Raw genomic sequence first — 12,184 nt, forward strand, 5'->3', positions numbered from 1 at the left:
CCGGGTGTCGCCCTCGAACTTTATGATTCCTTCATGATGTGATTGATACGACGGACAGGCTGGTGTTTTCATTTGGATTCTCTTTCTCTTTTCCCTTTCTTGTTCCCCATCTTGACATGCTTATCAAGAGATTTTATATGTTACGCATGTCTCGCAGCACACTTTTCAGACGCAAACCAAGCAGGTCTTGACCGGATTTTACGACTGCTAAGCAAGTAATCCGACATGTCTAGGTAAGATACACGCAATCTCGCAGGGCCGGATGCCTCGATCCCTCGACAATTACTTTTCCCCATCGCGACAAACGCCATGCGCCGGAGCCCAGCAAAAAAAGTATCCCAAATACGACACCCTGGTGACTCCAGCCCTAAAAACACAAAAAAGGCGTATATAATCATAATTATAATCACACCAGATCTCTCTCTCTCTCTCTCCCTTTTCACAGCGGAACCAACTGTAGCTTCGTCGTCCGCTCTGTAAATCGACTAGCAGCTTCCTTGAATGCACAGAGCGCCTTCGCTCTACTGTCTATGACCGATGCTATCTCTGGCTCAACGCTGATCTCCTGCGACTCATGGCCCGGCCGAGTAAAATAGTACCGACCTTCATGGAAAGACCATCTCCTGAGATAAGACTGGAGATCTTCCAGGGCGAGGCAGCGGGCCTGGATAATGAATGGGGCATGAGTCGAAGGCGCGGTACTTGTCGGCGGCTCTGCAAGCTGGATCATAGCGGTGACTGGATGCGCGGTAGTGGGTACATTGTGGCTGGGTAAGTGGTCGGAAATGGCAACGGTGAACTGGTGGAGCCACTGGACTTGAGCGATGAGACACTCGGCGCCGGCGATGCGGTTGATGTAGTCGATCACGACTAGAGCGGACGAAGCCATATCCAGGAAAGCAGCGAGCATGGACAAAACTGTGGGGTCATTCAGTCGGTTTGGACGAGTGGAGAGGGGATGCAGGGCACGGAACGAGGATTCGAAGACGGCACCGAAGATCCTCACGAGTGAAGAGACACAGGCCGGGTCCGTAGTGTTCAGGTTGAGCATCAGGTCCTTGAATTCAAGTGCGATTGTCTGGATGACGGGGCGGCCGAGGATCCAGGCGGCGCGGTTGCGGAATGTAGATTCGAGGTAGGCCGGGAAGACGCACTGCAGGAGGGTGGCGCGCAACGTCGGCCTCTCGGGGTCTCCGGCTTCGTAGGTGTCTTTCATCGACGTGTGCAGCTGGTCCACCAAATAACCCTGTTGGCCGTCAATAGCGGCGCGCTCCGAGATGCTCTGGATGAAGATGGTGAGGGTCTGGACCTCTTTGCTGGACGTGAGCTTCGGCTCGTAGCGTTTGAGCTTGGCGACGATGTAGCGCGGGTCGCTGGACGGCAAGGGGAACGACGCCGGATCGGTGAAGAAGGGGTCAATAGGCCGGATGTCGCTCGTGTGTTGCTGCAGGAACCCGATTACGCGATGCACAAAGTCGACATATGCTCCTTGGGCGGACTCGGTGGCCCCGTTTCCTAGTTCGCGATAGTTGCTTTTCATGGCTGCCATCAGGAGCTGGAGCAGCTCAGAGTATTCTTGTTTCGTGACTGAGAAGTCCCGGCTGCCAGCAAGTTCGAGGTGCTGGAGATGTTCGCGCATGTTTGACAGCAGACTTGATAGAAGAGACAGTCGCCTTGCGCTGAGTTCTTCCAACGAGATCGAGTACTGATGGTCCGCTTTGTCCTTGGAGAATGGAATATTCACGAGCAAAGGATCGGAGGAAGCTTTATTAAGGAGCACGGCCGTCAAACGATGTTGGAATTTCAGCATTGAAGAGCGCTCAACCAACGACGACATCCACATGCGCATTACTTGGATTCGGCAATCGGACAAAGTCTGCGTGTCTTTCTCGATGCATGCGACTAAGAACTGGGGTGCAAACTTTCTGGTCTGAATCGTCTTCCGGAGTCGTTCCCAGGACTCGTCACCATGCTCGCTAAGGTAGTTGTCCCAGTGTCGAAGCCCATGTCGAACCAGTACTTGGGCAATAGATGTCCAGCAGTCCACGACGTTCAGGAGAATTGCATCTTCGGGACAGTGGTCTTCACCGAAACAGTTTGACACAAGGCGAGAAACGATCGGATGGAAAACTTTCTTCACATACTCGATCTCCTCGCTTGGAGATTCTTGCTGGCCCAAAACAGCTTCAATGGCAGACCAATCCCCGAATTCCTGGCTATCCTCATCGACGGCTGCGAACGCAGGCGCAGCAGAAGCAGGTTCAGCGCTAGCGTCTTTATGTGCATAAGCCAACATTACTTGCAAACCCTTGGACACAACCACGTTCACCCGCGCAAGCTTGGGGTTGAACAAGCCTATTATGGAGTCGAAAGGAGTCTTTGAAACTAGTCTGTGAGCATGCTCCAACGATGGCGCTTGTTTGACAGCCGCCTGCATCCCATCGAGTGCCGCGCTGAGCAATGATTCGAACGGGCGCTGATTTTGTGAGATCGTGCTCTCAATGAGCTGCTGAGAGATTCGACTGTCATTCTTGCTCTGCGCCTCGATCTCCTTCCGAGCATACGAATGTTGCTGCCGCAGTTCCATCACAAAGTAGCCGTACCAGTCTGCGAACGGATCCAATCCCGATATGTCCTCGTTTGTGGAAAGCTTGAATCGAACCAGCCTCATCCAAGAGCGAAGGCTTATGCTGCATGTTTCGCGATGCGAGATGGCGGGATGAACTAGATCGCGAATTGCTTCCACACGGGGACGGCATCCGTCAGGGACAGCCCAGTACAGGGTGCAAAGGAGGTCATGGTGGTTTCTTAATGCATCGAGGTCTTCATGCCGCAGGGGCTTCTCCTTCGGGTACATTTTGCCGTGGTTTGGCAACAGGCGCCAAGCGAAATTGCGGATCTTCCTCTCATTGTATTGCTGGGCTAGGAAGCGCAGACCACTGGCGATGATCTTGAGCAATGTGTGGAAGCATGGTTCTCCAGGTTGGGCATCCAAGGAGGGATTGCCATCCAGCTCGTCAAGGAAGGAAGGAGATCCGCGACTTTCTTCAAGTCTCAAGTTGTACACCGTGTTCTTGGCAAAGAAGTCGTAAAGCGTGTCGAGAATAGGCTTGCAGTCCCGCCAGCCCCAGGCATTGATGATACGATGGCATCGGTGGAAGAGAGCTCGACAGTAGGTATTGTACGAGATGGGCTGAGTCGCAGAGTTGGTTTCAAAGTAATCCAGGACAGGAGACAAGAACTGTTTGATGAGATTCCAGTTTTCATGGCCGTCTTGAAATCGAGATCCACTGCGCGCAATCCCAAGGGGATTGATTTCATTGAGAGGCAAGAAAGTAAAAAGTCCCTGCCATCCAAGTTCCAAATCGCTGACATTCTTCTGATCAGAGGTTATGCCACTGGCGCAGGCCTCAAACTGGAGCTCTTCAAAATAACCTTTGAAATGCTCAGAGCCGTGCAACAGCTGCTTGGTGATAACATAAGCTTCCGCTGATGGATAGTCTTCACGAAGACCCATTTCGCGCCACTCCGCTTTCTTGTTGTCTTCGATCAGCCGCCGAATTTCGGCCAAACATGCTTCGCGAGAGATAAACGCAGCAACGTCCTTGGCGGAGGTCTTGGTGAGATCCAGGGCTTCTCCAGCAAGAACTGGGCTCACGAGGCTGTGGGAAGCCACTTGATGGATCTGGTTCGCAAACACCAAATTATAGGCTGCAATCTTCACAAGACCCTTTGTGTTGTACTCGCTGCCGGTGACGAAGGCAACCAGGGGATCTTTGAGCTTGCAAACAAGGCCAATTGCTCGGGAGACAAAGCCCGTCCGATCCACAGGATCAATGAATTGCAAAGCTTTCGTGACATACTTGATCAGTGACCGGTAAACGATGGACGCTGACGTTAAAGATGGTCCAGGGCCCATTTCTGGTGAGGTTACAGCACTTTGCTCAACATTCTCGATGATGACGTCAAAGGCATGGCCCAATTCTGAAGACACTGTATCATTCCAGACACCCCATTGAAATGACCGCTCACCAGCTTCGATGGATATAGACCCGGCATCCCGGTCCAAGTCCCGTTTTAAAACTTCCAATGAGCGAGAGAACTCCCCGCTCCCTATGAAGGTAGACTCATGGAAGAATGTGCCGTCACGCAAAGGCGTGATTCCGAAGTCAATTAGATAAGAGCGCTTCCAGTTGAACAATCCACCTATACTTGAAGCAGAAGAGCGCGCGTGCGCCTTGTGGGGCACAGTAGGAGGGTTAGAGTCATCAGAATCCACTGTTATGGGATCTTGGTTTTGGTGAAACTCGCCCGAGTCAAGATTGATGTGCCTGGGAGTCTGCTTTCTTCCACGACGGCGGACAGGGCGCGGCTGGGACTGGGAAACTGTGTTCCTGACTGGAACAGGTTTCGGGGTGGTTTTGGTTGCAGCACTTGCAGATCCACTATCAGACAAATACCGATCCAGGGTCAAGCTAGGCCTGTATGTCCGGGACGTGCGTCTGCTTCGGAAGTCACGATTGAGCAAAGACAGTGACTGGCGGAACTCGGCCGGAGAGACCTGCCGACTTACGGCAGGCCCTGCTAGACTGATCGCAGCGGGTCGGGCATTATTTCTCTTTAGAGATGAGATCGCAACATTTCTGCGAGCAACCCATTGAATGCCTCGCTTCTCCGGCTGAGCCGGTTGGCCAGGGCCCTTGTTTTCGTTGGATGCTACGTCGGGTACTGGACCATCCGCGCGTGGAGCTTGCTCCGGTGGCTCTGGCGCATCATCCGGTAGCACTGTGTCGGGATCTGTGGCAGCAAAGTGGCTTGGTATTCGAGTGTTTTGGACATTTGTTATGGCGCGTGGGCCACTGGACGAAAGATCCACCAGTGGCTGACGTTTGCGAGGTCGAGGCTGAGGTAGACTGATTTTGCTCTGCCGTATTGCTCCTCTCCGCCATTCTCGCAGAGACTCGTTAGCGTCTGTCGTGTCATCCTTTGAGCCCAATTTGAGGAATTTTCGAGTCGGGCTTCGTCTCCCTCCATCTCGACGGGAGCGAACTCTTCTTGCAGCAACCCTGAGGAACTGAGGCTGCTCCTTAGGAGGCCGTGTAGCAACATCTGGGGCATCCAAAATGCCTAGCCTCGGTACAGATACCTTTGAAGATGAAGATTGTTTCGCTCTGCGTCCTCCATACGAAGCATCGGTGAGCCTGGTTTGCCGCTTTAGGCGCGCTTTTTTCCGTTGTCTTTCGTCCAGATTTGCGATCTCCTTTGACTTCTGTCGCTTCAAACTTCCTTTCTTGCGAGGACCAGTGGGCCCGCGGGAGACGGGTGCAAACATGTAGTCGATGCGATTGTCCTCGGGGATATCATCGCCATCTTGACGGAACGAGTCTGCGAGTCCCAGATCAGCCATTCTCTGAGATTCATCTTGATTTGGTGGACTGCTGCGGTTTTCATGGGCGTTTTGAACACCAGCACTATCGTCATCCTCAGAATCTTCCAGGTCGAAAAAGGCATTCTGCCGTGGTGGGCTTGACGGTCCTGAAAGACTAGGTTTTCGAGTCACCTTTCGCGCAACACCCTTGGCATCTGCCCTTTGCGAAGCAGCAGGACGATCTCGCCATGTATGCATCTGATTCTTTTCTTGGTTTTTCAATTCGATGCGGTGATATGAGGCAGGTAAAACTCCCCGCGTTTTTCGCTGTAGTCGGTGCACAAGACGCTCTTCGCTGTCACCGGGCTCAGATTCATCATCGGAACCCTGCTGGCTGCTTGATGAGGACAGCGCTTCGACATCATTGCCATTCGGACCAAGAGATGCTGCTCTGTTGGTGTCTTCTGCCTCTTGTGGCCTCGGTTCTTGTTGCTTGGGAGACGCCGTGGCCGCCGGAGGCGAAAATCCAAGAGGAAAGCGAAATCCTTCGGGGGCACGTGAAGTTCTTGCTGCCGGAGACGTATCCCCTGAACGTGGAGGGCTGGGCGAAATATCCCATATAGATAGACTGATGCGACGGCTCTGCGCCGTGGTGCTGTCAATCGCCCCCCGAGCTTCGAGCTCAGCATGGGACCGATGCGGGTTGTCTGCGGAGCCAACGTGTGATATCTTGCGTCGCTTGACCACATGCGCTTGCCGATGAGGAGATAGTTTGTGCCGTGCAGACCGCGGAGGAGGGAGATTCTCCTCGCGAACGGGGCTTGACTGGAATTGATTTGGATTATATGAATCCTGCTCCTGGCTTTCATCTGTTGTCTGTTGCGGTTGTTGCAGCGGCCGAGGAGCGCGCACGGGTCTATAGCCTCCATCTTTCATCTGCTTTTGGTAATGAGCGTCCTCCCAGAGGTACGGATGGAGCTGGTTAAATTTGCGCTCTCTGAACCTTCTTTGGGCAGGCGCTAACTCGGGAGATCCCAGAAGGTCGCCGTGAACATCTTGCGGAGACAGTCCGTCCATGGGATCAGCATCTTGATGGGGAGGTGTTGCGGCCGCTGTCTGCTTCTCGCCAGAGTCGTTAGCATCGGGCTCAGAGCCGACGTTCGATGGCGGCGAAGACAACGGGGACTCGTCATCTGAGTCTTTTTGCTGCGGCATATTTCTGACCTCCACGGCGAGAATGGACCGCTGCAGTGCTTTCGGCGCAGGCCGTGTGTCCAGGGCTAATTCATCATCCGAAGAGCTCTGAACGCTCCATACATCACGCGGTGGTTTGGCCCGTGGGGTCTGTGGTCTCTGGGGGGATTGCAGTCGAGCCAATTGCTCGGGATTGGTATGGTTTGGCGCAGAACCAAGGCTTGGGGAATCCAACAGACGCTCGTCTCCTTGTGGTGGTGAACTAGGGAAGTCCCATATGCTGCGTGCTTGCTTTTCTGGGGTATTGCGCGACTGGGGAGTATGGAGGTTCGTGAATTTGGTCGAGGATGAACGCTTTCCATATTTCTTGCGAGCCGTACGTGGTTTAGGTGTCTCATCATCGTCAAAAGCGTCCCTTGAATGATCCCTTTCTCCATCCACGGTGTCTGAAGACTGCGTAGTCTGCTTCTCCGCCTGGCCATCCTCGGCTGTTGAACTCGCAACGGAGTATGAAACACCCTTTTCTTTCTCTTCGGTACCCTGAAGTGTCTCCTCGATGTCTGAGAGCGTAATCGAGCCGGTTTCTGGGCGTGGTCCCTTCACGGCATCCTTCGCATTGGCCGGCGTGGAGGAAGGGACAGTGATATAATCGAGCTCGTCGTCATGACTATCGTTGCCAGCGTTCGTCTTCTTCAAATCCAGAGAGTCGAATCCATCCTCCTCGTCCGAGTCCGGGACAAATCCTCGTTCCCGCCATGATTCCATTTGCATCCTTGGCGGGGATCGCCCATGTCTCTAGCAACTCATTGGCGACATTCAGGACTGCGGAAGCTTGGACAATGGCCAGTTATCATAAGAATGAATAGACAAAATACCCGCACAAGAGAACCCGTGGGAGACTAGTCGAGTCAGTGCCAGTGTGAATGAAGGGAATTTGCGACGCGTCAATAAGCGAACAATTCTCGACGCGTTAATCGCCGATAACCGATTCTCGCCGTTATCACCTACTCACCCCCCAACGTCGACCATCTTTTCTTTTGCTCCGCTTCTCTACGCGAGCAATTTCCTCCAATCCTCCACGATGAGTCGCAACTTTCTCCCCGCAGTCCTCGCTATTGGCGTGGGCGTTTTCACAGGTACTATTTCCATCGACACCCAATTACCATCCGTTGATCGTGCAGCACTAACCGCCCCAATTCTTCTTTTATCGGACACAGGTTACTACACATTCCAACCGGCCTTCCAGCAACTCGAGTTCGAGAAGGCAAATGCTCGCCAGTCTTCTTTGTCCAAGCAAGATGCCAATGCGTCCAGCCAGCCCTCGGCTTCGTCACAATCCCAGGCCCAAGCCGCAGCTGCTGGCTCGAAACCGGGGGCGGAAAATTAACAAGGCGACATGACATGGAATCTGAAATCAAAAGACAGGCTGCGGGTCTTCCAGCCTGTATTTACTTACGCCCTACTATCCACAGAGGATATTTCATGCCGCCTTGGGTTACCGTCCTCCCATTGCGCCAGTCTCGCTGGGATGGGCATACTACCAGCACCCTGCAGGTCAATGCTTAAGAAAAACTATATCCCGCGGGTTGTGCGGGCAAAAGGGCGAGAAGGTCGGATAGAATGTGCAGAGAAACATAATGTCGTGGGGTCCCGTATATCTCAGGATACCACAAGTGGTCCTCATATATCCAGGGTACTCGGCAACTCCAAAGCAAAAATGCTTTGCCTATGAGACGGGAAGCACTACGTATAGAATCAGAATGCAAGCATTTTCCATTCCGTATGCGTATTTTCCGATATTCTAAACCAACACATATTTGAACGCCAGTTCCATTGTACACGGAGAGCCAAAATGTAATAGCCTCCAGAACGAAGATGATCCGACCCATTCCCCAGTATCCAGTACGCCTCGTTTCGTTGTGATCCCTGTCGAGTATGTATGCCATATCAGAGCTCCTCCACTAGCTTTCCGTTCCCTTGAGCAGGGGGGAGCGCCAAACAGCCTGCCAGCGGGCGTGCCCAACCATTCTTCTGGCACACTGAGAGTGCAATCTTTCGAGTTACTGATCCATCGCACCATTGTTGGGTCCGCTTTCTCGGGCTCCGGAGCCTCCTGGTCGGCGGGCGTGCCATCGGCACCTTCAACGGCCGCAGCTCGGCCGCGCCGTTTGGGAGGTTGCTTTCGGAGCAATCGGTTGATCGTATCCATCTGATGTCGAATTTAGTTTCCGCTCTGTATTCATTGGGTCCAAACCCAATGCGTATCGTATGATGTAACTTACCTTTTCTTCTTCATTCCGCTTCTCACTCAGGTTCTTCCTTCGCCGAGCCATCTCGGTCCGTCGCATGGCGCGCTCCTCGGCTGTCAGATGTTTCTTAACCTGGGGTTCTGTCGACGGATCAGCTCAGTGTGGAGGGAAGTTTTGTTTGACTCAGTGCGGTCCTCTTACCCATCGGAAGCTGCAGGAAATCATTCCCCAGGTTTCCACGCTGTCGCTTGGTCATCTTGCCGTTATCAATGGGGAGCCCATCTTCGTCGAGTTCTTCGTCCATTTCAAGTTCCTCGTCTTCTTCGTCCAGGTCGTCGACGTTGGTCTCCGGGACTGCGCTCTCATCCTGATCATCGGGCTCGCCCTCAGCATCAGAATCAGTGTCGGAAACTTCCTCATCTTCCTCCTCTTCATCCACCTCCATCTCCTTGGCTTCCACACTCTTGGGCACTTTCCCGCGAGTGGGAGCAGTTGCCTTGGCCTGTCGTCTGGCAGGTGCTTGCGGGGGAGCATCATCCATGTCCATATCACCGTCCGCATCAGCGTCCTCGTCATCCTCTCCGGGGGCGTCTTCATCGTCGACTTCGTCTTCTTCTTGATCGTCGATGTCATCATCCTCATCATCACTCGTGGGCACCTCCACGATTCTCTTGCGGTTTCGACTGGTCCGCGGTCCCGACACAATGGGATTCTCTTCGAAGACATTGATTGAGCGCCGGCCAGAGCGGCCACCCGTCGCCTCTCGCAGCTTGCCGGAAGGCATTTTGAGGGTGAGACGGAGAGATCTGGATGGCTCCTGGGTAGAGTCTTCCAATGGTGAGGGTGAGGGTGTCGCCCAAGAAGCAGCAGCACTCCGAGTTTGCCGCGTAGACCTGGTTCCCACATTAGCCTCCGATTCAGGAGCCTCTTCGGCAGCTCCTCTCGATCGACGAGAGCGACGGAGCAGCATGATGGGAATAATGCCCGAATGAATGAGATTGGGTGGAAGGGTCTAAGTAAAGCTGGGGGTAGAAGCTGAGGGAAATAGACGGTGCAGCACAGAGGAGATCACCAGCAAGGTGTGTGGCAGTAGAAATCAACAAAACCCTCCAGCGATGAGATACGATGCGGGGAAGGAAGCACTGGAAGACTGCGATGTCCCAGAACCCAATCACTTCATGCCACCGGAGGAGTGTCTTGACACCTGCAAACCGGGAAGCCACAGGGTCAGGCCACCGCGTCGGAGCTTTCGACGTGCGAACAACGCGCAAGTGACAGGGGATGTTGGGATGGTCTCCTAGCTGAATTTGACCCGGATTGTGGGAGAATTGGGATGCATTGGGCCAGAACGCAAAGGATAAAAGAGGGACACAGGCCCCGAGGGGCCCAGCAGGGGTAACTCACCGGGGCGTTGGACTTGCAAAGTTTCCGATCTCCAAACGGTGTCGCTGACGCCGGATGAACGAATGAAGCTACCGCACCATTCTGCCGGGCGGTCAGGCTTGGAGATGTGCATACTTCTATGGAATCATATTTAGATCAATGGGAATAGTCACGATGCTACATTTATGAGTATAGCAACTAGTATGAGAATCTCAATTTATCCTGGCACTGGATCCTGTGCAGGAACTTCTCAGTGCAACATAGGGTCATTATAGAATCTCCTGCTTGCACAATCCCCACATTAGAGAAATAATCAAAAAAATAATTAGAAAAATACCTACATTAGCCATTACAAGATGTCTATATTTTCCTCTTAGCAAATTCTGGCAATCAATGGTTTTGATAATCCTGGGAGTCAAGTCAGAGTGTAGTTGGCGCGGTGGAGTCCGAGTTGGCAACAGCCGAGGTCGGCTCACATGAGCCTGGGGAAGTTCCCTGCTCTACTCTCAACTCTTCACTTCCTCTCTCCTACTCGCCAAACATCATGTCAGATTCAACAAAACCACCCTCTATTTCCTCGTGGCAACGGCCAGGCAATGCGCCTGATTCAGGCCCATCCTCGTCATCCTCACCGTCGCCGAGCTCCGACGCTGCGCCCGCCATCGCATCCGCATCCACACGACCAGACCTGCTAGACCAAGCATCCCGGTTCCTGGAAGATGAATCAATCCGTTATGCACCCACTGATCGCAAGATCTCGTTTCTCGAATCCAAAGGCCTGAACTCTGTCGAGATTCAACAGCTCCTCGGTGTGTCCCGAAACGTCGAGGCGAGCAGCGATAGCGGGGACGCTGCCGAGAGCAAGACACGGGAAGAAGCAACACAGTCGTCCCCCGATCAGGCCCAATCTTCTTCCTCTCCCTCTTCCTCTTCCTCTCTGACATCTGCACCCGCGCCCTCCGACGCAATGTCGCCCTCGCCCTCTGCGGCCACACCCGCCTCGATTCCGCGCGACGTGCCCCCGATCATCACCTACCCGGAATTCCTATACGAGCAGTCCAAACCACCGCCACTAGTCACGATGCGCAGTGTACTCTACACGCTCTACGGTGCCGCGGGTCTCGGCGCCACCGCGTATAGCACGAGCGAATATCTAGTAAAACCCATGCTGGCAACCCTCTCGAGCGCGCGCCATGACCTGGCCACTACCGCCCAAGAGAACCTGCAGAAGCTCAACGAGAAGCTCGAGCAGAATGTCTCGGTGATCCCGGCGCATCTCACAGCCCGCAAATCGCGTACCGCCTCTGAAGAGGAAGAAGCCGACGAAGACACCGACTCCGTCACCTCCGATCCCACAGAGCTCTTCCACCGCGACGTCGCCACACAAACCAGCCCAGACTTCCCGCCGGCTTCAAAGTCCTCGAATTCTCCAAATGCAGTGCCTTCACCAAGTACGGCGGTCACTACCCACCTTACCAGGCTCGAGTCTATCCAGAACCAACTCCGAGATCTCGCCGACACCGAGAAAGACGCCAGCGCCCTGGATGACTCGATGCGCTCTCATCTCTCCGAGCTCCACCACTACTGTGATGGGTTGATCTACAGCGCGCCCAACTATAGTACACCCGGCGCTTCGTACGGGGTCTACGGCGGAAACATGTCAGGATTCGATAGTGGCGCTGCCGGTGTGCGCAAGACAGAAGACGAGGCCATTGCAAGCTTCCGGGCTGATATTCGTGGTGTGAAGGGTGCGTTACTGAGTGCGCGCAACTTTCCGTCCAGTCGGGGTGGGAGACTCGGTAGTATTCCTGCTGTAGGAAGGTGAGGAATTGGTAGTGAAGCTATGGCTTCTTCTTTTTAGCGGTGTGGTTTGTATATACTTCCTACTGTAGGCAGAGAATAGAATGGAATGGAATGGCAAGCAAAGATGTGGGATTATGATGTCTCTATTTATTTCTAAGGGATGGTTGTCTCGATATATCCGAAAATA

The 12,184-nt window shown here is 53.6% G+C and overlaps 4 protein-coding genes across 4 annotated transcripts; 2 read left to right on the forward strand and 2 right to left on the reverse strand.

Moving 5' to 3' along the window:
* Positions 1 to 439: 439 nt before the first annotated feature.
* On the reverse strand, positions 440 to 7,333 carry NUU61_003144 (uncharacterized protein; the record flags this gene model as incomplete). The annotated part of the gene is made up of 1 exon (XM_056653726.1): positions 440 to 7,333. The coding sequence occupies one exon, from the start codon at positions 7,331 to 7,333 to the stop codon at positions 440 to 442; it is 6,894 nt and encodes a 2,297-aa protein (XP_056514793.1).
* Positions 7,334 to 7,643: 310 nt separating this feature from the next.
* On the forward strand, positions 7,644 to 7,949 carry NUU61_003145 (uncharacterized protein; the record flags this gene model as incomplete). Its single annotated transcript, XM_056653727.1, has 1 exon — positions 7,644 to 7,949. The coding sequence occupies one exon, from the start codon at positions 7,644 to 7,646 to the stop codon at positions 7,947 to 7,949; it is 306 nt and encodes a 101-aa protein (XP_056514794.1).
* Positions 7,950 to 8,363: 414 nt separating this feature from the next.
* Positions 8,364 to 9,781, reverse strand: NUU61_003146 (PAPA-1-like domain-containing protein; the record flags this gene model as incomplete). The annotated part of the gene is made up of 3 exons (XM_056653728.1): positions 8,364 to 8,771; positions 8,845 to 8,951; positions 9,013 to 9,781. 3 exons carry the CDS (start codon positions 9,779 to 9,781, stop codon positions 8,364 to 8,366), a joined length of 1,284 nt encoding a protein of 427 aa, XP_056514795.1.
* A 957-nt stretch (positions 9,782 to 10,738) lies between these two features.
* NUU61_003147 (peroxisomal membrane protein PEX14) lies at positions 10,739 to 12,019 on the forward strand (the record flags this gene model as incomplete). Its single annotated transcript, XM_056653729.1, has 1 exon — positions 10,739 to 12,019. One exon carries the CDS (start codon positions 10,739 to 10,741, stop codon positions 12,017 to 12,019), a length of 1,281 nt encoding a protein of 426 aa, XP_056514796.1.
* Between the last annotated feature and the right edge of the window lie 165 nt (positions 12,020 to 12,184).

Source organism: Penicillium alfredii (assembly GCF_028826965.1).
Source record: "Penicillium alfredii strain IBT 34128 chromosome Unknown utg000004l_segment0_segment0, whole genome shotgun sequence".
In the NCBI taxonomy this organism is placed as follows: domain Eukaryota; kingdom Fungi; phylum Ascomycota; class Eurotiomycetes; order Eurotiales; family Aspergillaceae; genus Penicillium; species Penicillium alfredii.